This window comes from Onychostoma macrolepis, chromosome 09, assembly GCF_012432095.1.
Source record: "Onychostoma macrolepis isolate SWU-2019 chromosome 09, ASM1243209v1, whole genome shotgun sequence".
NCBI classification, from domain to species: Eukaryota; Metazoa; Chordata; class Actinopteri; order Cypriniformes; family Cyprinidae; genus Onychostoma; species Onychostoma macrolepis.
In genome coordinates this window covers 17,355,226-17,378,955 of record NC_081163.1, presented here as the reverse complement: position 1 = coordinate 17,378,955, position 23,730 = coordinate 17,355,226, and the positions used below count along the sequence as shown (strand labels likewise).

General features: G+C 36.0%; 2 protein-coding genes across 2 annotated transcripts; one reads left to right on the top strand and one right to left on the bottom strand.

Moving 5' to 3' along the window:
- Positions 1-241: 241 nt before the first annotated feature.
- On the top strand, positions 242-3,696 carry rpe (ribulose-5-phosphate-3-epimerase). Its single transcript, XM_058788113.1, has 6 exons — positions 242-412; positions 1,713-1,792; positions 2,042-2,181; positions 2,569-2,703; positions 2,779-2,865; positions 2,973-3,696. Exons 1-6 carry the CDS (start codon positions 291-293, stop codon positions 3,093-3,095), a joined length of 687 nt encoding a protein of 228 aa, XP_058644096.1. The 5' UTR covers positions 242-290; the 3' UTR covers positions 3,096-3,696.
- A 454-nt stretch (positions 3,697-4,150) lies between these two features.
- Positions 4,151-22,830, bottom strand: mlphb (melanophilin b). The gene is made up of 15 exons (XM_058788112.1): positions 22,780-22,830; positions 21,194-21,351; positions 14,378-14,599; positions 13,863-14,002; positions 12,782-12,823; positions 10,325-10,389; positions 9,426-9,518; positions 8,722-8,890; positions 8,169-8,380; positions 7,950-8,048; positions 7,068-7,304; positions 6,776-6,922; positions 6,592-6,663; positions 6,344-6,383; positions 4,151-5,796 (listed from the first exon to the last, which is right to left on the bottom strand). Exons 2-15 carry the CDS (start codon positions 21,319-21,321, stop codon positions 5,753-5,755), a joined length of 1,710 nt encoding a protein of 569 aa, XP_058644095.1. The 5' UTR covers positions 21,322-21,351; positions 22,780-22,830; the 3' UTR covers positions 4,151-5,752.
- Between the last annotated feature and the right edge of the window lie 900 nt (positions 22,831-23,730).

The window sequence follows — 23,730 nt, the reverse complement described above, 5'->3', positions numbered from 1 at the left end:
TTACAGAATTATGAAACATTTCAGAAATTAAATTACATCTTTATCTGTAGGCCTACTCAAACACACAATTAATGAAATCAGTAACAAGCTTCCAAAACAGAAAGGTCAGTATAAGATAGATAATAAGACACATCATGAATGTCAATGATTTGGGTCTTTTAGGTTCAGATATCAGAAGGTTTTCTTATTTTCAAATCGCGCCACCTCTTGGCGATAATGACATGACGCATGACTTTTGTTTTGAAAGGCGTGTGTGAAAGCAGGAAGTGTGCAGCAGTGGCAGAGGCAGCATGGCGTACTCGGCGAAAATAGGACCGTCTATTTTGAGCAGCGATCTGGCGCAGCTCGGGAGGGAATGTGAGCGAATGATGGAGTGCGGTGCTGATTATCTGCACCTTGACGTTATGGATGGGTGAGGAATATAGTTTGCAATTCTTCATCTAAGTTTCTCACCCAGTGTTGACCTGCAGGCATTGGTAGCGATCATATGGCCCAGAGAACCAATACCATAATTAATTACTCGAGTCTTTTTAATTATCAAGAACATTTAGTTATCCCACATTTTGGCACAGGGATGATACAACATGAATTCACCCACGCTGTGTCACAGTTTTGAGGAATGTTACAAGAAGTCATTCACAGCTTGGCACTGCAGTTAGACAATTATCATATTTCCCTTTTTAAATTTGTATACAAAGTTAAGTGTTGACTGGATCAGCCAAGCAAGCATTCAGACTTTTCACCCAAATTATTGTATGGAATGTAGCCTATATATATATATATATATATATATATGGTAAAGAGTTTTTGACTCAAGATCTGCATTTAAAGTCACACCAGAGGTGTTCAGCTTGGATTAGGACTTGGCTTTCTGCAGACCAGTCAAGTTCTTCCACACTGACCGAATCAATCATTTCTTTTTGAACCTTGCCTTATACACAGAGGCATTGTCATGTCAGAATAGAAAAGGGTCCTGTCCAAACTGTTGCTTTAAAATTAGAAACACACAATTCCCTAGAATATCATTATATGCTTAAACATTAAGATTTGTACTCATGGAAATTACTAAAGTAGTCAAACCTGTTCATTAGAAGGGGTGACCCAGTACTTTTGGCAATATAGTGTGTATGTATGTATATACATACACACTACAATTTTGGGTTTTGCAGTACAAGTACAATTTTGGGTACAAGTTTGGGTTTTGCAGTTATTTTAATTAATTTATTTTTTTTAATGTTTTTGAAAGAAGTCTCTTAAGCTCACCAAGGCTGCATAAAAATACAGAACACAGTATTACAATTTAAAATGTTGTGTATCCCTGTGATGCAAAGCTGAATTTTCAGCAGTCATTACTCCAGTCTTCAGTGTCACATGATTCTTTAGAATTTCACTCTAATATGCTGATTTGGTGCTCTTTTTATTATTATTATCAATGTTGAAATCAGTTGTGCTGCTTATTTTTGTCAGGATTTTTTGGGGGGTGATTAAAATTAAAAAATTTTAAAATTATAATATAATTTAGGCTATATTTGCAGCTCTGTTATCCATTCTGCATGGTGTCTATTTAATGTTGAGTTCATGCCCTATTTTGTACCATATTAATTTAAAGTGCCACATATACAGGAGGTGATAAAAGTTGATGAGTTGTGTGTCAGAAGACATCTAACTCTGCTTTCTTCAATCTCTTTCCTTCATCTTTCAATTTACTTAAGGCATTTTGTTCCAAACATCACATTTGGACATCCTATGGTGGAATGTTTACGACACAGTATCGGACCTGATCCATTTTTTGGTGAGTTTAGTCATTGTGAAATTGCTACTCTAGTTTGTTTCATTTGAGCTGCACACAATCAGGCCCTCTTCTTTGGGACAGTTTTGTTAGTAATCCGCTAAAGTAGACACCGTGGGTTCTTTCATGTTTTCACTCTCTTTCTGTATTCCTAAATAAACATTGCGTCTAGGATAAACCAGATAAGTAAAACATTGCAGTGTTTGCTCTTTGTAGGATTGAGGGCTTTGCTTACCCTTTGCCTTATTACAGACATGCATATGATGGTATCCAGACCAGAGCAATGGGTGAAGCCCATGGCAGCAGCAGGAGCCAATCAGTACACTTTCCATCTAGAAGCCACGACCAACCCTGGTAACCTCATCAAGGAAATCAGGGAGAGCAGCATGAAGGTCTGTGCAAAACAGCCAATTTTGTATATATGTAATGATTACACTGCAAATTGGTGAATGTGTTAAAGTACATAAAATATAATTAAGTTATTTTATTCATTTAATTTAGTTTTCGAGCGCATTTTTGTTTATATTATAGGCCCATGCTTTGTGGCTTTGACTGCTATGATCTTATGGGGCCCTCTGTTGACTAACAAAAAAACACTTTTTTTTTCTTAACGCAAGTTACAAGCTGCATAAATTAAACTGAGGCTAAGACTTGTAAGAATTTCATTCGGGCAGAACAGAAGTAATTTAACTGGTTTAAAGGAGGTGTCAGCAAACTATATTTGTGAACTACCTAGAATTGCTTATAGTATAAATTGTAGCAACAGTCTTTTGATGCAGGTTGGTCTTGCCATTAAACCTGGAACAACTGTTGAGGAATTGGCACCATGGGCTGGACAGATCGATATGGCTCTTGTCATGACTGTAGAGCCTGGCTTTGGTGGTCAGAAGTTTATGGACGATATGATGCCAAAGGTACGCAAGTGTACGATCTATTAGTCTCGTTTAGATTCCTCAGACAACACACTAAAGATGCTTGTGTCTCCACAGGTGAGCTGGCTCAGGAGTCAGTTCCCTTCTCTGGACATTGAGGTGGATGGAGGAGTCGGTCCAGACAGCATCCACAGATGTGCTGAGGTATAGCTGTCCTTTACTGCACACATATTCACTTGTATGAATGAAAAAAAGCAAGAGATTTGAAGAAGTGTTTTACTCATCTTTATTCATTACTCCAATATTTTTAGGCTGGAGCCAACATGATCGTATCGGGCAGTGCTGTGGTGAGCAGTGATGACCCTCGTTCTGTAATCGCCCTCCTCAAAAACGTTGTTATTGAAGCGATCCAGAAACGTTCTTTGGACCGCTGAGCATTTTGAGTTTTTACCTCAAGTCTGTTTTTGGCCACCACTGAAAGTCAGTTTTACAGATTCTAAGAGTCTGTTTTAATGTATACGTTTGTATACATTAAATGCTCAGTGGTGCTTGTTAATAGACATGACCCATTGCTGGATGTGCTGAAGGTGCGTTTACACATCTACAGACCACGAGAACTGCCTTTGCCAAGACACTTGTTTGGATTCATCTGGAGTTTTCAAATGCATATGGCCTTTTGAGAACTTCAAGCAGATAGAACAGTCAGATTCTATCTACATCTGATCATTCCCCTCTTAATTAACCTCATTTGGTTTGATTAATCACATTTATTGTTTGTCATAGTACCAGTTACAGTGACAACAAATTGTTACAAATTGAGAAAGCTGCTGCTGATAACTACTTACAACATTTCAGTGTTATCAGATTTGTTGGTTAAAAAATGACATTAGAACTAAGCTGCATACACCCTACATACTGTACTACTCATTTGCTGCAGATTATGATAGTTTAAATGAATTCTGACTGTTTTTTTTTCAACATTCCACCAGCCTGTGTTTCTAAAACACTGAAATTATAAAAGTATAAATGAAGAGACCTGTGGTATTATTTGTCTGTTGTTTTTTCTCTCTAATGAAATACTGCTGAGCATAGCATTAACACAAGATGTTTCAGACGCTGAAGTAAATCTACATTTGTTAACAGTTTATTATCTAAACAAATACAGTGACATGTTTTAAAGTGAAATCTGTTTTCTAAATGCATGTTATCTCATTGTGAACGATTCATCTAAGCCATGTTTTTTTTTTTCATTCAGATCTTCCATCTAATCAACTACATTTTTTTTTTTCTTTTTCACTAATTTGTTTCACTTGTATGTCTCAATACAGAAGATCTGGTATTTATGATTTTTTTTTTTGTTATTTAACCCATTCATTAACGTGTGTCATTTTGAAATGAGATGTATTGGAGTCAAAGAAGTATTGAAATAAGTTCTCACAGAACAGATGCAGATCAGTATATGCAATTTATCATTATCTTTGAGTGGTCAGTCCACAGCCAGGACTTCAGGATAGCAGAACCTGTGCCTTCCAAAATATGATCCTTCACGTTTTTGTGCCATTCTTCGGCCAAATCTCCCAACAGGTCGTATTCCTCTGCCTTTATACCACACTGCATCAATGTTTGGATCTACAGAAAAATAATGGTATTACGAATATTAAGTATCTGATATTTTTTTGTCATAATTGAAAGGCGTGTTAAATTTTACGTTTTGTCTTTCAGTAAAATTGTACCTCTTATCTCCATTGAGCGTAATGGTAGATCATCGTGAGGTTTTGGCTGTGTAAAACATGCTAACAGCATAAGGATACAGAGCAAAACACACAGATTTACAGCCATGGCTTAGTGTCTGTCACTTGACAGAGAAATTTCACCTGTAAGAAAAAAATAAATAAAAAGAATAAATCAATGGCAATCGGAAGCATAATAAAAAAACCCCGGCTCAGACAAAAACAACTGACTATTTAAAAAAAAAAAAAAAAAAAATGCTTGACACTTGCCACTTTTGTTTCTGTTCACATTTATACAGATCACAAAAATTATACAAATGAAAAATTATTTTACCGTTTTTTTTTTTGGCAATTTAATGTTAGATTAATGTTCACTTGAGGCTGCTAGATTTTCTCATGTATATACTGTGCAGTAATTTCACAGGATTCTTAATTGGAAGTAAATATTTGAGTAAAAGTCTTTTGTACCGTATTTTGTAAATTACAATATATTGAAACTTACAGGATGTTGTAAGCTGTTCACCTCTTGGTATCTTATTCTGTGATCCTCAGCTGTCAGTTAAAATGTTCCTTGAGTGCAGAGGAAGCATAAATGTGTCTTCAAGGTAGCATCTTGAGTCGTTCTCAGAGATTGAGGATATTCTCGTCTGGATCCACTGATAGACTGATCCACCAATTTATACCCCCTCTGGGGGAGGGTGAAGACTGCACAGCTTACATGTACTCAAAAACATCCTTCCACTAAATATGAAAATGATGTGGTGATTTGGATATGGAGAACGTGATAACCCACCCAGCATATGTAGGAATTGAGCTTTGACAATGACAATCAATGCTGACTGATTCATTAATACATCACTGACATTGAAGACAAGATGCTGAAAAGAAAATTGTGTAGTTTAAGATATTTATTTAGCAGAAAAAAATAACAAACACTTAATATATGAAAAATGTCAGATATGACATTTCATGAAATGTACCAAAGAAACTACATAGAAATCTGAATTAAGATATTAAATATTGACTATTTTATTATAAATATTGAGTTTTTATCAAAACAGCAGTTAATAAGTATAATGTTGACCATTTCTATTGTGTGCATAATAGAAATTTTCTATTCTAGGAAACGGCACGTTACAAGACGAGCCTCTCATTTTTCAGAATAATCTGACACTCATCTACTGAAAAATTAAAGCAAATATTAATTCTATATTATTAAGCTGGGAACCCCACAAACCCTTGCAGCTGAATTTATTAACATATGAAATATGCTTATGTGAATCTGTCAATGTTCTGTGAGTTTGTATACCATCATGGCCTACTAAAAATATGTGAAAGTGTACTAGCTTGCTGAAGTTGCTTCACATGACCAGCTTTCGTAGAGATCTTGCTTCATTGCTGCCTCCTTCAGAGAAAGCAAAAAGAACATTATTAGTAGTAAACAGCTTTTGTGACTTTCTGAAAAGGCAACCTGTCAATTTCATTACAGCTCCCACCCTAACTGAAGATTTTCCATAGGCCCTTTCATGACCAAAGGATGTGGTTAGTCGATTTGTTCCAGAAGCTGAGCATGGGATCTGATTGCTATCAGATTAATGCGTTAAAATCACTGTGCACTGTGAAATAAAACTAGGTTTAAATATCTAATTGTGGTTTACAAATATTGGGATGTGTATCTAGGAACAATCTTTTATTTGTTTTAGTTCTGAACAGTATGTCTATTATTTAATAATCTGCTGTTTGTGAAATGTTTTGCTTAAAAATAAATCTTTAAAATAAATGCATTTGGTTTGATATTTTGTTGAATAATTGCAAAGACATTTATACAAAAATTGTGTGGCAAAAGATGAAAAATGTAGCTCTTTGCTTTTGACACAAAGAGGACTGAGTTAAATAAATGTAAATGACAGCTAACATGTTATTGAATATGCAGTATAAAGCTTTGAACTTACTAAGTGGAAATTCATGCAACGTCCTTGATGGCTGAGGAGTCTGAATAAAAAGGGATGAACAGAAAACTATATTTTGCCTCGTTCCGAACTTGCCACAAAATACTGTTTTTAAACACAAAAGAATTGAGCTCAAAATGTGTCAAAAATAGATTTTTTTTTTCTTTCTTTCCAAGTTTCAGTACATACTCCTGCACAGCCAGGTTTCTGAAAAACTAAACAGGAATATGTGACTCTGAGTAGCTACATACCTGTCTGCGAGATGTCTCCACCGTCATCCCTGCAGCACTCAAAGCAGCGATTCTTTTCTGAATGTCTGTAACCTTTACGTGAAGAAAAGAGCAATGGTTAACAAGCAGTTAAGGCAAGATATGGAGAGTTATGACTTTGTTGGAAGAAGGAATGTGGAGTAAATGTTTAGACTGAGTGGCATACCCCACTTTGAGTGCTCTGGACGCTGGCCACTGCCATTGCAACTTTACCCTCCAGTTGCGACAACTCACAGCTGGTTGTGTTGCTGAACTCAAAGGATCTCACCCTCTTCTGCTTTTTTAAGGATTTAGGTACGTTTGGCTTTGCTTTCTGAAGTATACAATTAGAATGAACAGCAGAGTGTGTTCAAACCAAACGACTGTTGTACTAAAGCATTTGTAAGAAACATGAATAAATTTTCACACGTTTATCAGACTTTTAGTGCTAGTGCTGACTGTTTCCATACTCTTCTTACCCACTCAGCCTCGAGAGGCCACTCGTGTCTGACATTCCCAGGTCCAGCTGAAGCTCCTCTCATAGCTGGAGCATGATAAACTGCCCCTTTCTTTGAAGAGTCCTCTGAAGGTTTCATTGCATCCTCCTCATCAGATGAGCCTTTGTCACTTATTTTTTCAGTAAGTTCATCAAGCTTTTTCCTGAGCTCAAGCTCCTCTAAATCAGCTGGAGACAGATCCTCCTCTTTCTGCTCAACCTAAAGGGAGAGCAGAAGAACTACATGAGGATTTAAAATCAGGAGTGTCTTTATGCGATGTGTCCTATTGATAGAAGTGTTTCAGAGATGCTAATTTACGTTTTATGGACTTATCCAGAAATGTTGATGACATGTTTCTCTTTTTGAGGGTGAAACCAATAAATAATGCTGCTATTTTTTTTCTTTTTCTTTTCTGAGTAGTAATGAAGTACTACCATCCAAAAATTTGGGGTCACTAAGATGTTTTTTTTTTATTAATACTTTAATTCAGAAAAGATGCATTAAATTGATCAATCAGTAAAGACTTTTACATTCTTATATAAACATTCTATTTTCAAAGAAATGCTGTTCTTTAGAATTTTTTTTTCATTTTTTTTTCAACATTGATAAGAAATGGAGCTTGAGCATCAAATTGGCGTATTATAATGATTTCTGAAGGATCGTGTGGCACTGAATAATATTTCACAACAATACAGTATTTTTTGATCAAATAAATGCAGTCTTGGTGAGCATAAGATACTTCTTTCAAAAACAACAACAAACACGTACAGACCCCAAATTTTTGTACAGTAGTGTATTTAAAGCATTTCATTTATAAACCTAAAATAATAACCTGCTGGTTGTGCAGATTTCCTTCAAACTTACTTGTTCTGCTGATCCCCCAATTACCGGCAAGATGAGTTTCTGCTCCAAACGGCTCAGAAGAGTCTCGATTGCTGACATACGCTTGTTGAGCTCAATAATCTAGTGTCAGAGAGAGATACCAAATGTATTTGTTGCATTAACTTTTTAAAGGATGCTATGAAGTGCAGTTTTATCTGTTTTACAAGTCATAATTTCCACAGATATTGTCATGACTTTTACCTGTGGAGGAACCTCATCTGGTGAGTGCTCCCTATGTGGGGCGAGACTATATATGATGTGCATCTCAGAATCATCATCATCCTCTGAGTCTTCCAGGCTGTAAGAAGGCTCACGGTGGAAGTGATAGTTAGAGCTGCCAGCTGAAGAGATGCTCATCTTGGAGAGGGAACGAGATTTTGTCATCCTCTGTTCTAGATGTGGTGTGCAGTCATCTACAGAGTGCAAATAAAACACTGACTGTTATTTCATGATGCAAATACTGAAATGAATAAAGAGGAATTTCTGAGTCTATCCAAATAGCCTGTATGGATTTGGTCAAGTCAGGAATTCAGTTTGATTACTGTAATTATTTTGTAGTGTTTCTAACGGTGATTATTGTGTTTATAGTGTGTTAGGTTTATATTCCCAGCACAAGGTAGCCTAAATCTTGCTGACAGTAGGAAAAATATATGGGATAGCCTGAGGGGGAAACCCATTCATCTCTACAGAGTCTTGGAAAAATATAAATCCTCAGAAATCTGTAAGGGAAATTGAAGCAGACAGCACATCTTACCAAAAGGGGAGGGTTTGTCCAGACTTCTCTGGCTGATCTGCAACATGTCCTTCATCTCATCACCTCTACCGTGAGTTCCATTCTCCAGGATCTGCTTAAAGGTTGTGGACCAGTCATCTTCAGTTACTGAGTCCTTACTTTGGGTTACTTTCTCTTGGCTACCTGAATACTTTAAAAAGGAAGGAAGGAATAAATAAATAAACACATAAATAAATGTCATGGACTTTATACCTGAAATCATGTGCTTAAAACTTTCAGAATATTTTAACAAATTATTGTCTAGTGTTATCAGTTCAGCAACAATCTGTACTGACAACAAAAAGAAACAAACCCTGATGTGACAGCACTGGCATGACTAATTTTGTGATTATTTGCTTCAGTGAGAAAACAATCAAGATTTCAACACAGTCTTATCACTGTTAGCAGTCAGAAAATGCTCAGTGGGAGCACTTTGCATCATTTGTTTAGCACACTGGGTAGATAAATCCCAAATTTTTCACACCATTGCAAACCGTGTATTCTTTATTGCCGATCTAATGCATTTGTCCTTACACTTTAAAATTCAAAGCAGATGGTAATTCCATTTAAGGAACTTCTTGAGGTAATGTTTCTTTGCAAGCTTCAGTATTTCAGTTGCCATATGAAATGTTTACAACATTTGCTGATTTCTCACATTAGATGTGTACGAACATAAACATACAAACCAGAAGTATGGGAGGTCGAGAATAAGCAGAGTTCTCAGTGCCTAGATTAAAATCAAGAGGATCAACAGGGAGTAGCCGTCTGCCTTTTCTCATCTTAAAGGAGAAAGAAAATTGTTATTTTTAATTCTCTAGAACCCAAATATAAAAAAAGTAACCGTGTCATCCAATATCTATCTATCTATCTATCTATCTATCTATCTATCTATCTATCTATCTATCTGTCTATCTATCTATCTATCTATCTATCTATCTATCTATCTATCTATCTATCTATCTATCTATCTATCTATCTATCTATCTATCGTTCTATATTAATTTTAAATAAAGGTGGCTGACCTATACAATCTCATACTGACTTTCTCACAATAACAAATAAATGAAAAGTAAAATATATATTTTAGAAGAAAAAAAATTACAGGAGGGAAACAAACACTTTGCCAAACCCTGTTTTAAAATTTCAAGCAAAGTGGCTAGTAAATGTGCTCAGGCAGGTTCAATACATTCCCCAGTCCTGTTCTCTATTCTCTATTCTCTTTCCAGTCTACTCTGAGGACCATAAAACTAAACAGGGATTGAGTCACAGACGATTTAGACAAGGATTGAACATAGCCTTCAAGCTGGTATTCTGCCTAAAATTATAGTCTGTTTTCATGTGGTTTTCAAAACCACCTCCAGGTGGCAATGTGAGGAATCAAAACCACATAATAAGAACAAGTGAGAATCCAGTCCTAACTGAACAAAATGAATTTGTTAAAAGTAAAGTAAGATTTGAGCACCAGAGGGCGTTCTCACACTACTGTTTAACTGAAAGAACTGTTAACAAACTGATGCACTGCTCCAGCCTCTAGTTTTCCCTTTATCCTAATAACATCAGTTTCTGATGTTTTAAGGGACATTACCAGGCTGAAGTGGCGTCTGTCGACCCGCTCAGACTGCTCATCTTCCTGGCTATACAGAGAACCAGCTGTGTGGGTGACAAGAGTTACAAACATGAATCTTTGATCTCAGACAAGACACGCTATAATGATTACTGAGTCTGACTGTTCAAACACATTTTAACTAATATGAATTCAAAATTATGTGTTTGATTTAGTGGAGGTTTTAAACGTGTTCTCCTGGATCTGTCATTAAAAATTACAACATTTTTTTTTATTTTTTTAACTAAATGGTTTCTCTCTCACAGCTCCAAATGTAGAAGCTACCAGATAGATAAGCAGGGTCCAAAACTAAAGAACTATTTAAATATGTTGTTTATCATTATCTAGCTAGCTAACATAGATGAGATTTAGCTACAACATTTATAATGATGAATTAAATCCTGAAAGCATTATTTAGAATGGGTTAAAATGATAAATTAATAACATTTTTTTTTTTTTTTTTGCCCCATGACATCATTTTCCAGCAAAAATGCAATATAGATATAGTAAAGCAGTCTAAAAAGAAATTAAATCATTGGCTTATAAGAGACCTCTCTTTAAGGGGCAGAGTTTTAATTACAAAGGCAGAGGGTATTTCTAGACTCATTTATGCAGCAATGACTTTACATCTTGATAAAAAGCTATGTAAAGAAATTGACAAAATACTGATTGACTTTATTTGGAAAAATAAAATACATTACATGAAGAAGACAGTTATTATGAATTCATATGAAAATGGTGGCCTAAATGTTTTAGACTTTGCAACATTAAATAATACATGTAAGGTTAACTGGCTTAAACAAATTGTTAGAAATCCTAATTCCATTTGGTGTTTTATTCCCTCCCATATTCTCTCAAAATTTGGTGGTATAATTTGTATTCTTGGCTGTAATTATAATATTGATAAAATACCAGCGAAATTAGCAGAATTTCAGGCCTTTTTATCATGGTCTTTGATCCACAAGCACAATTTTTCACCTCATAGGTACTATATATGGAACAATAAGGATATATTATATAAACACAAATCGCTTTTTTTGAAGCACTGGTTTGATAATGGCATCATATTGGTGGATCAGTTATTTAATATAAATGGCTTTCTTTTTACTTATGGTGAATTTTTGGCACATTATAAGATTCCTGTAACAGCAGGGGACTATGCCAAAGTTTTTGGGGCTATTTCTCCTGAAGTTTGTATGTTATTTAAACATCAGACAAGAATTAACATCCAACAGTGGTCTCTGCCTAATATAATAAGTTCTTATATAGGTAACATTTGTTTTTCTCTTAAGTCACACAACAGTTCCGTAAGAGCTTTATTTCAACGAGACATTGTGTTTTTGCCTTATGTTTATTCACATTGGAATCACCTGACAGACAATATTGTTTGGAAAAAGGTTTGATTAATACCTAATCAATATTTAATTACAAATAAGGTAAAGGAAGTATCATTCAAAATTATACACAGGACTTACCCAGCCAAATATTATTTGGTAAAATTTAAATCTGATATTGATTTTAGTTGCTCCTTTTGTGTCAGTAGCCATGAAACTGTGGTACATTTGTTTTGGCATTGCCCTTTTGTAAAAACATTTTGGGAAAATGTCTGTGATTTTATCGTACAAAATATTGACAGTCATTTTGTTTTGTTTTGGAAATATGTATTATTTGGTGTCTTAGAGAATAGCAGAGAAAAGCACAATCACGTTTACATGATAAATCTTATTCTTTTATATGCAAAATTTCATATTCACAAATGTAAGTTCTCCAGTAAAAAACTTTGTTTTTTTTTTTCTTTTAGGAAGGAAATGGAGCATTATATTGATACTATATGATTTTCTATGAAACAAAAAGCAATTAAAACGGTGAAAGTTTGTAAACGCTTTAATCTTTTTACATAAATCTGTATGTACAGCCCCTCTAGTGTGTAATTGTTATATCATGTATAATGTTTGTTATATACATGTAACTTGTTTTTGTTAATAAAAAAACAAAACAAAGATATAGTAAAGCAGTGTTACATAGTTATAATCATGAAGTTACATAACTGTATTGTTTACCGCTATTATTTGAAATAAAAAAAAAAACCATTATAAATGATTTTTCAATATATTGTATATTTGTATTTTAAAATGTAACATTTTCTTTTTGGTAAAAAAAAATGCCACATTTAATAAAAATACTTTAAAGCTATGTTTCAGGCAATGCTTCTATGTTCAGTTCTTTTCATGGCTATGTTAGATGTTTTTCTTCCACAGACATTTTGTTCTTTGTGTTCCTTGCCTTATTAAATCAAAGAAAATGTGAGAGCAGATGGCTGCTGTGTATTGTTTAGACAGATGAAAGACATTCACTGATTACTACAGATTCTTGCATGACATCAGCGTTCAAAATGTCTATATCACAAAGGAACAGGACTTTTTTTTTTTTTTTACTTACTGTGAACTTCAGGCATGCTGTGCGTGTCATCATCTCGAGGCTCTATATAATGGAAATGGGGGGTTAGGGAGGAACAGCGAGAGATGAAAAGTTAAACATAAGAAGACAAGAGACAGAAAATAAGCTGTGATTGGTTGCAGGCAGCAACCACTTTTGAACAGAGGTTAAAACAGTGGCTTCAACTAAAGCTAACACTGCCTCCAAAAAAAAAACACACACCAGATTGCAATGGAATTTCAATTCCAACAACCATGTTGGTGTTTGTCGGCATTTATTCATATTGTGATAAATATTATGCACATTATTAAAACATCTTTTTGTAATTTTTTCTTTCAGAACATCGTTAATCTCATTTGACCCAAACAACAATTTCCCTTCAATGACCTCTGTATTTAGGACAGACAGAGCTTGAAAATTGGATAAAAGAGACACATTCAGGTCCAGGCACAGAGAGAAATAAGACATGTGACTGTGTAAAGGAGTAAATCACATGGATGATTCGGCCCAGCCAGTTCTCTCTCTCCCTCACTCCCTCTGGATCCCTCACTAAATCCTTCAAAGTTATGAGGGCCTCTCTCCTCTAAGCTCTGCCTTCAGTGCTCCTGCTGTAAGTCATCTGTCAGACATTGCTTCAAAAATGGTTGTATATTAACTGATGACACAGTTAGAATCAAATCTCATTTCTTAATAACTATCTGACTTTCTAAATGGATAAAATTTGTGTTAGAAATGAACAAACAGCTTTTTACAATCAGAGGATAGAGTTTTAAAAATTCCTTTATATACTGGTATTGCAAAACTTCCAGTTTTTGATTTTTATTTTACTTAGTTTAACCATAACAAATGTATACGTATTACATTTTTACACATTCTTGTTCCTTAGACTTAAAATGTATGTCCAAATATAATGATCAAAATTGCTCATGGTTCGATTATTAGGGTAGGTTGGCAATGATTCGAGTCTCAGTCCTAATTTTTTAGGGGGGTATAGTGTGTATTATGCTCAAATTAAAAACATTACATATGTGGACTACTTGAGATGAACGACTCTTGCTCAATTAAACAGACTTTTGAAGTCTACCTCTGAGGTCAGTTTGAGAGCTGGCACGGTCACTGTTTAGCCTCTTGAAAAGTGAATTCATGACCTTTGCACTCCCAAAACGCTTGAAGCGAGAGCGTACATTCTCATGGAACCATTCTAGAGTGCCAATCTTAAGGATTCTATAGGAACAAAGACAAAAACAAGAAGAACAATATTATTATTCAGTCAATCCAAACCGATTTCATGTGAAAAGTAGGATTTTTTCCCCTCCAAACTGTTTATTTGCAGGAAATGACTTTTGTTTAGGGTTGTGGTTTAGTTAAATGCACGCAGAACTGGTGAAGATGAATCATCAATGCAAAGCAAAGCCTAAGTAAAACCCATTTGTCCCATTGAATTGAATTTGACAGTTTACAGCAAGTAACCTTTTCTGTATTACTTACACATAAATATGTTCTACTTGTGTTTTATTTAATTTCTCTGTATGTTGTTCCTTTGACATGTGTCATGTAGATATATAGCCTATCCCACTCACGTGTCGATCAGGTGCTCACCTGGCCATGTGGCATGGATCACAAACCCAACCACGGTCCTTCTTGTTAAAATGGCTGCAGGACTTGCAGACAAATAGCTTGCAGTCTAGACACTGGCGCTTGCTGTTGACAAGGAATTTGAAGGGCTGCAGACAGCGGATGCAGAGAGAATCGCTGAGTTTAGGCTGATATTCCAGCAGCTCTCTTTTGGTGTCCTCTTTCATGATTTTGGTCTTGAGTTCCCTGCATGAATAATAATGAATAATAAAAAAAGTCGTGCATGCTTATTTTTATTTGTAATGTAAGAGTTGTGGGCTCTTGTTCCAGTGGTAACCAGTTAAACAGCGTATTTCAAACATGAAATACCATTTGACATTGACAACACTAGGATATGGGTGACTGGCTTTTTTGAGGTGGAGAGTTGCACCGTCAGCGCTGGAGAGGAGAATTTTTTCACATTGTGGAAAGCTGACTGTGAAAAAAATTATTTGTTTTATGAAAAATTATTGGAACGAATTAATAACATTTATTACCAGTTTATAAATAATGGTTTCACTCTGAAACAGGGTTTTGGTTTTGTTTATTGTAGCTCTTCTAATCTAATCAAATTAAAAGTTTAAGGTCATAGTCTAGTGGTCAATGCAAATAAGAATTTATTAGCGGCACTGTTTGATGGCGTCATATGACACAGGTGCATGCTACCTGAGGACGCCGAAACGGTACGGTTTGGGATTTAGGAAATGGGATTTACCTACAATCTGTAGGCCTACATCTGTGAATCGGCGGGCTAAGTAAGTCAGGAGCAGAGAAAAACAACAATATAGTAAGTAACTAAAATCCTTGTTATAGCCTAATCTTGGTGCATATATTTTTATGACTTTCTATTAATTTAACTTATTTTCTTTTTAAATGTTCAGTACAGTTGTCCAAAATATTCAATAAATGCCACAAATGTTTAACAATTCCAAATAAATAAATAAATTAATAAATAAATAGGCAACATTTAATTTAATAGACATTATAACACAGAAAGAAAGAAAGTAAACAGGCAACAATCAAATCCATACATTATGGGATGCAAATGTTAAAATCTACTTTTGACATTTTAATTAATATACAATGATAAATGACAATTACATTTAATGTATTATTTTGGTTTGATATTGACAGCTGTTTGGGGTATAATATATATATATATATATATATATACAGTGGGGGAAAAAATTATTTGATCCCCTGCTGATTTTGTATGTTTGCCCTCTGACAAAGAAATGATCAGTCTATAATTTTAATGGTAGGTTTATTTGAACAGTGAGAGACAGAATAACAACAAAAAAATCCAGAAAAACGCATTTCAAAAAATGTATAAATTGATTTGCATTTTAATGAGTAAAATAAGTATTTGACCCCTTCGCAAAACATGACTTAGTACTTGGTGGCAAAACCCTTGTTAGCAATCACAGAGGTCAGACGTTTCTTGTAGTTGGCCGCCAGGTTTGCACACATCTCAGGAGGGATTTTGTCCCACTCCTCTTTGCAGATCCTTTCCAAGTCATTAAGATTTCGAGGCTGACATTTGGCAACTCGAACCTTCAGCTCCTCCACAGATTTTCTATGGGACTAAGGTCTGGAGACTGGCTAGGCCACTCCAGGACCTTAATGTGCTTCTTCTTGAGCCACTCCTTTGTTGCCTTGGGTCATTGTCATGCTGGAATACCCATCCACGACCCATTTTCAATGCCCTGGCTGGCTTCAATGCCCTGGCCCTGACGGTACATGGCCCCGTCCATCGTCCCTTTGATGCGGTGCAGTTGTCCTGTCCCCTTAGCAGAAAAACACCAACAAAGCATAATGTTTCCACCTCCATGTTGAGTTTGAGTTGATGCCAAAGAGCTGGATTTTGGTCTGATCTGACCACAACACTTTCACCCAGTTCTCCTCTGGATCATTGGCAAACTTCAGATGGGCTGTACATGTGCTTTCTTGAGCAGGGGGATCTTGCGGGCGCTGCAGGATTTCAGTCCTTCACGGCATAGTGTGTTACCAATTGTTTTCTTGGTGACTATGGTCCCAGCTGCCTTGAGATCATTAACAAGATCCTCCCGTGTAGTTCTGGGCTGATTCCTCACCGTTCTCATGATCACTGAAACTCCACGAGGTGAGATCTTGCATGGAGCCCCAGTCTGAGGGAGATTGACAGTTATTTTGTGTTTCTTCCATTTGCAAATAATTGCACCAACTGTTGTCACCTTCTCACCAAGCTGTTTGGCGATGGTCTTGTAGCCCATTCCAGCCTTGTGTAGGTCTACAACCTTGTCACTGACATCCTTGGACAGCTCTTTAGTCTTGGCCATGGTGGAGAGTTTGGGATCTGATTGATTGATTGCTTCTGTGGACAGGTGTCTTTTATACAGGTAACAAACTGAGATTAGGAGCATTTCCAGAGTGCTCCTAATCTCAGCTCCTTACCTGTATAAAAGACACCTGGGAGCCAGAAATCTTGATAGGGGATCAAATATTTATTTGACTCATTAAAATGCAAATCAATTTATAACTTTTTTGAAATGCATGTTATTCTGTCTCTCACTGTTCAAATAAACCTACCATTAGAATTATAGACTGATCATTTCTTTGTCAGTGGGCAAATGTACAAAATCAGCAGGGGATCAAATTTTTTTTTTTCACACTGTATACACTGAACAAAATTATAAACGCAACACTTTTGTTTTTGCCCCCATTTTTCATGAGCTGAACTCAAAGATCTAAGACTTTTTCTATGTACACAAAAGGCCTATTTCTCTCAAATATTGTTCACAAATCTGTCTAAATCTGTGTTAGTGAGCACTTCTCCTTTGCCGAGATACTCCATCCACCTCACAGGTGTGGCATATCAAGATGCTGATTAGACAGCATGATTATTGCACAGGTGTGCCTTAGGCTGGCCACAATAAAAGGCCACTCTAAAATGTGCAGTTTTACTGTACTGGGGGTGTCCGAAAACTAGTCAGTATCTGGTGGGACCACCATTTGCCTCACGCAGTGCAACACATCTCCTTCGCATAGAGTTGATCAGGTTGTTGATTGTGGCCTGTGGAATGTTGGTCCACTCCTCTTCAATGGCTGTGCGAAGTTGCTGGATATTGGCAGGAACTGGAACACGCTGTCGTATACGCCGATCCAGAGCATCCCAAACATAAAATGCACCTGTGTTCGTTGCCCATAACATACGCCTGCCCATACCATAACCCCACCACCACCATGGGCCACTCGATCCACAACGTTGACATCAGCAAACCGCTCACCCACACGACGCCATACATGCTGTCTGCCATCTGCCCTGTACAATGAAAACCGGGATTCATCCGTGAAGAGAACACCTCTCCAAAGTGCCAGACGCCCATCGAATGTGAGCATTTGCCCACTCAAGTCGGTTACAAGTCGGACAAACTGCAGGCAGGTCAAGATCACGATGAGGACGACGAGCATGCAGATGAGCTTCAATGAGACGGTTTCTGACAGTTTGTGCAGAAATTCTTTGTTTATGCAAAACGATTATTGCAGCAGCTGTCTGGGTGGCTGGTCTCAGACGATCTTGGAGGTGAAGATGCTGGATGTGGAGGTCCTGGGCTGGTGTGGTTACACGTGGTCGTTGGATGTACTGCCAAATTCTCTGAAATGCCTTTGGAGACGGCTTATGGTAGAGAAATGAACATTCAATTCACAGGCAACAGCTCTGGTGGACATTCCTGCAGTCAGCATGCCAATTGCACGCTCCCTCAAAACTTGTGACATCTGTGGCATTGTGCTGTGTGATAAAACTGCACATTTTAGAGCGGCCTTTTATTGTGGCCAGCCTAAGGCACACCTGTGCAATAATCATGCTGTCTAATCAGCATCTTGATATGCCACACCTGTGAGGTGGATGGATTATCTCGGCAAACGGGCAAAACATCCCTCAGCCGCAGTCCATGTTCGGTCACCATAAACTTTATTTACGGCATTTACTCCACAACCACAACGCGAATTTACCACGCCCACCAACAACACCACCTTTCACCGCGTCACTTCCGGTGTGTGGTACATTCCCTTTCCGTGAAGAATCTGTCATTGTAAATTTGTTTCGGGACTGGTAAAAGTGTTTTACGTCTTGTTAATTTGTTTTCTAAAATGTAAATTTGTTTCGTCCTTGGTAAAAGTGTTTTTCCCATGTAATTGTGTTTTATGATATGTAAAAATGTTTTCCAAAATGTAAATTTGTCTCGAGCTTCGTAAAAGTGTTTCACACTTTGTAATGTTGTTTTGCACTTCCCGGCCACCGTACCAAATACTTATTTTACCGAGGAATTTACCAATTAATTCTTTAAAAATCCTACAATGTGATTTTCTGGATTTTTTTTTCTCATTTTGTCTCTCATAGTTGAGGTATACCTATGATGAAAATTACAGGCCTCTCATCTTTTAAGTGGGAGAACTTGCACAATTGGTGGCTGACTAATTACTTTTTTGCCCCACTGTATATATATATATATATATATATATATTTGTTATTTCAGTTGAAATCTTTTCTGTACTTTTGGATGAAAGGTAGCTTATGCTTCTACAAAGTTAGAACAACACATAGTGAAAGTTTGCACATAATTTGAAAGTTAGTGAAAGAAATGCATTTTTTTAACTACTCATTTACAAGAATTGATCCAGTCTGATAGCTGAAATCTGATCAAATTTATTTTCAAACAACTGGGCCCAGACTGCTTTGAATCGTCAGCACAAGTCAGCATAATAGAGAGAGGAAATGACTCCATATTCTGTTCCTTGGTCTTCCTTTACTCAAAAACCTCCATTCTTAATGTGCCAGTTTCTCAAGCTTTATGGCCCAAATGATGGCCTTCTAGCACAATGACCCCTCTGTGTCACAGCTGTGTAGCATTTAAAATAGGATATATAAGTAATTTCTGCTCAATCTGCTCTTCTCAAGAAAACAAAACAAAACCAAAAAAACTGGCAAGAGCTTTCCTCCACATGTTGAATTGTTGTGTGCCTGTGGCTCTTTCAACTTTTATTTGGCAAAGGTTGAAAGCACTCCAGCATAAGTCCAAGTGTGACTGAAATATCCCGCATTACAGCATAATCAATTCATAAAGGACATATGAATTTAGAGAGGATTAGGAAAAATCTCTTACAAATTTTAAATGTTAAAATGTGTATCTTCTCCCATATTTCACCCGTATACATAACAATGCACTTAGTTTTGAGAATGTGAATTTGATCTAATTAAGCCATAGTATTTGAACATGTATCAAGAACAGTAGTAGACTACATAGTATTTATAATTCATAATTATTATTAAAGTTTGAATTGTTTTAGACAATTCATTTGGCTTACTTGCAGATCACCTGCTCGCAATAGTACTTTTTTTTTTTTTTTTTAATTTTCAATGAAGTTCTGTCTGCAATGCATAAGTGAATGTAACATCACATCACCACATCATATTTCCAAGAACTTCTTTGTTTTATCATCATCACAAATCCTCACCACATTACAACAAAGTCTCCAGCGGACTATTTTGAGCTAGCCTCCTTCCAACTGTGAGAGAATTGAGAGAAAAATGTCAGTCATGTGATGTTATTCAATATTCTGAGACAAATCCTATTACCTCCTTTAAAATGACTGGAATTTAGACATACATGAGCTCAGCCTGTTGATAAAGGGTCTGAGGATAATTCTGGTGAGACAAATAAAAGAATATCTGGCGAAAAATGAAAGATATATGTAAGGGACTTTAAATTAGGGTTCATATGTTGACACAGATACCAACTTGTGTCATTTCTCAGTTTTGTATTTGTTAGCTAACTTTCTATTGTATCTGAAAACCTTAAAGAAAACACTTAAAGTAGACAACAAACAACTTAAAGTGGACTCATCCAACATATGAAAGACAGCACAGAAATGGACATCAGCCCTCTTACAGGAATTGATTTTTATATGCAATTTTCTTCAGCACTGCATGCAAAGCTAGTATTTGACAGTGCTAGGACATGCAGGTGTCATGAACAAGTAGTACCACATGTCTGTGAGCATGACTGTGGGCCGCATCCATGACCTTATTACTTAATGGATTAAAGAAAGTGGATGGTCATGGTCCAGAAAGTAGGCACACAAGATATAATTATATAACCACAATGTACTGCATTCACAAGACCGTTTCTTGGCTTGCTGAGTCATTAAGCCATTCCTTCAATGAGATAAATAAATACAAAAAAATTGCCAATTAACTTAATTTTAGTGAAAGTTTGTTTATTTGTGAAATTTTAGTGAATGTCCTTCTCTGTTCTTAAGATAAGCAATTCACCTATAGACATGCTTTTGGTGATTTGAAGGTTATTTTAAAAAAAGTATCTGTATTAAAGTAACCTATACTTAAAGAAATTCTCTTCATAAAAAGTTATCCACTGAAAATGATTTCAGATTTATATCAGATGGGTTCACATTAGCCTAAGTGCCAAGGAACTGTTCCTGAGATCCATATTTTCGAGTAGTATAAATTAATGACAGACATTCCACAGATTCCAGTCAAATGATAAATCCCAGATGTACAGTAAAACCTCTAGTAAGCATAAACCAGCAAACCACTTAAGTTTTAATCAACAATTAAAACAACAGATCAACAATATGAGTAAGCAATAGTTCAGATGGAGCCGATAATAGTCAGACAGAACCATCAAGGAATATCATTGATCAGTCTTTTTCTATGAGATGTTGGAAAATAGTTTTTAGGTTGCCATTTAGGAACATTTACTGACAGTTAATGCCACGTAAATGTGATCAAGAGTGTCTCACCCTAGTCTATTCTCTTCTTTCTTTCGCAGGTGGAAATCTCTCTGGATCACCTGCCAGACATGCTTGGCTTCATCATCTGTCAACCTGGAGAGATCCAAACTCTTCCCATAACTGTTGTTGGGCATCATTTTAAATCTTATCCGGTAGAATGAGGAAGCCTATGAAACAAATCACAGTGCCACTTTGTTACCAAACATCTAGAGTTAAGAGACCGAACAAATAATTGGTTCGGCTTCATTTATTGCAAGCTGGCACCCAGCTAGTCTGAAGTATTTTACTCCTCGCGTTCGAACAGTTTATTAAAGCACATTTTCTTGAGAATAAATTGCCACTTCAAAGGTTTAATATAAAACAACATTTGGGATCCAGCTTATTTGTAAACAAAATGGTAATGTTGCATTTTCCATTCTGTTATAAGACTGGCATCCATTAGACTGAATCTTCTTATTAACTTTTTAAAAATGTAATACTATACCAATGTTTTAGATTTTTCTAATGTTTTTTATCATCCTGTTTTCTTCATGGGGCCCGCTTATGTTAGTATAATTTTTTTTTTTTTTTAAATGCTTTACCTTTAAGACTAATATGCAAATTGTGGGTGGTCAACAAGTGTCAGCCATTGTCTATTTGCAGATGAAGGGATGTTTTCTCCAAAAAGAAAACAACATCTGTTTAATGGTATAAACACATCAGCCAGTTAGAATCAGTAATTTAATTTGTCATTTAAACACAGGAATAGTCATGTAGAGAGACGTGTGACTAACTGTTGATGAGCTGCTAAAATTATTATTTTATTTAAGTTCCTTTGGTCAAATCCCATGACATCATTGTTTGAAAAATGTGTCTATCTTTCCTTCTTAATGCAGAATTATAAAGACACAGTCATACAATGTTTATTCAAAGATTCACTATTTCCTTTTCAACTGCAAAAGGGCAACTAATCAGCAGTGCTTTAACAAGTCTTTACACCTGATTTGCCATTCTGCTAAAGGAAAGGGTTGGGGTTGTTGACATTTTGCATAGCCTACAAAGCACGGTTTCAAACACACAAAATGTGGAAAAAGTCTATTATTATCCACACCATTGCAGAATAATATTTCTTACTTTACATTTCAACAGAGTGAAATTACTTCAGAGACTTTTAGGGAAATGATTCAAATGAATTCAGTTGCTGTAAATTAATTTTGTAACACTGTAAAAACTAAAATTAGTATTTGTTTATTTATTGGAATTGGTTCATATCTTCCATTCCACTCAACATCTGTGCTTAAGCTCTTATATCCTACTGCTGGCCCTTAAGGTCTTTATATAAAGGAAAACGGGTGGATTGGTAAGCAATAAAAAGTAACGCTGCAGCCCTCTAGGCATGTTACTTCATTCATATATAACAGGAGAAGACTAACTGATGCACAGCGATGGCAAGCTTTGCTTCAAGGAAGAGGGATTTAAGGATTTAGAGGAATGTTGCAAAATCATACACATTACAAAACATTTAATAATTTCATACCTAAAAAGTAGACATATGCTGCCTTCTTAGCTTTTGACATTATATAGCCTAATAACAAGTATGTAGTAAAAATGTTTACCTGGACTTGATTCAGCAGCCTGCGGTAGTCCAGTGGGATTTCAGCTGACCAATTTCAGGCAACTGCTGTGTTTATCACATGTCCAATTAACTGTGGGGTTGGGAAGGGCCACTGAAATATTTAAACCCCACCTCAGAGTTCTCTTTGAAACAACATCTGATTTAATCTTCTAAATTAGCAGCAGCAAAAGCTGGACAATACACAGAGCTTAATTACAGCTTAATTCAGCGTAATGGTCACAGTTTTCAATATTGGGTTTGAATAGCCAAGTTGGTTTGAATGGCATACTTCAAATTTTATATATGCATCACAAAAGCTTTCTCCACTAACAACATTTTTTCCCACTATAGGCTATCTGCCTGCATTGCAAGTTGTTTACACTGATTACCACTAAAGAGGAAGTGCATTTTCTTTTAATTCCAGTGCAGTTGGTTTAGTTTAAAACAATGATTAGGATTACATTTCACTGATACTCCTCTCCTTAGTTTATTTTATAATGTAATGTGGCGTTTGCTCTTTGAGTCTGCTAATACATTTTTGTCATGAACAAACATCTTAGTCTATTTGTCCATGCTCTGCTCAGTATATGTGAACAGAGAGGATTTGCAGAATTCCACAGAACTGTTCATTTTAGAGACCCCTCAGTACCGGTTCAAATTCAGTGGTTCATCCATTTTAATCGATTTTCTACCAAATAATTGTTTACACTGTTGCTATTCAAAGCAAGTTTGAAAAGTTATTGCTTTTGCCTGACCAATAAGGGAAAAGCACCTATCACATGACTTTATTACAACCAGAAAACAATATTCATTCTAGGCTGGTGACTCTGATTAAATTTGTCCAAGTTAGATTCTTTGGCAATGAATGTAAAATGTGTCAACCATTTGCATTTTCTTAATGCAGGGGCATTTATGACTGTGGGAAAACGACAAATCCCAAGGTACAACTATG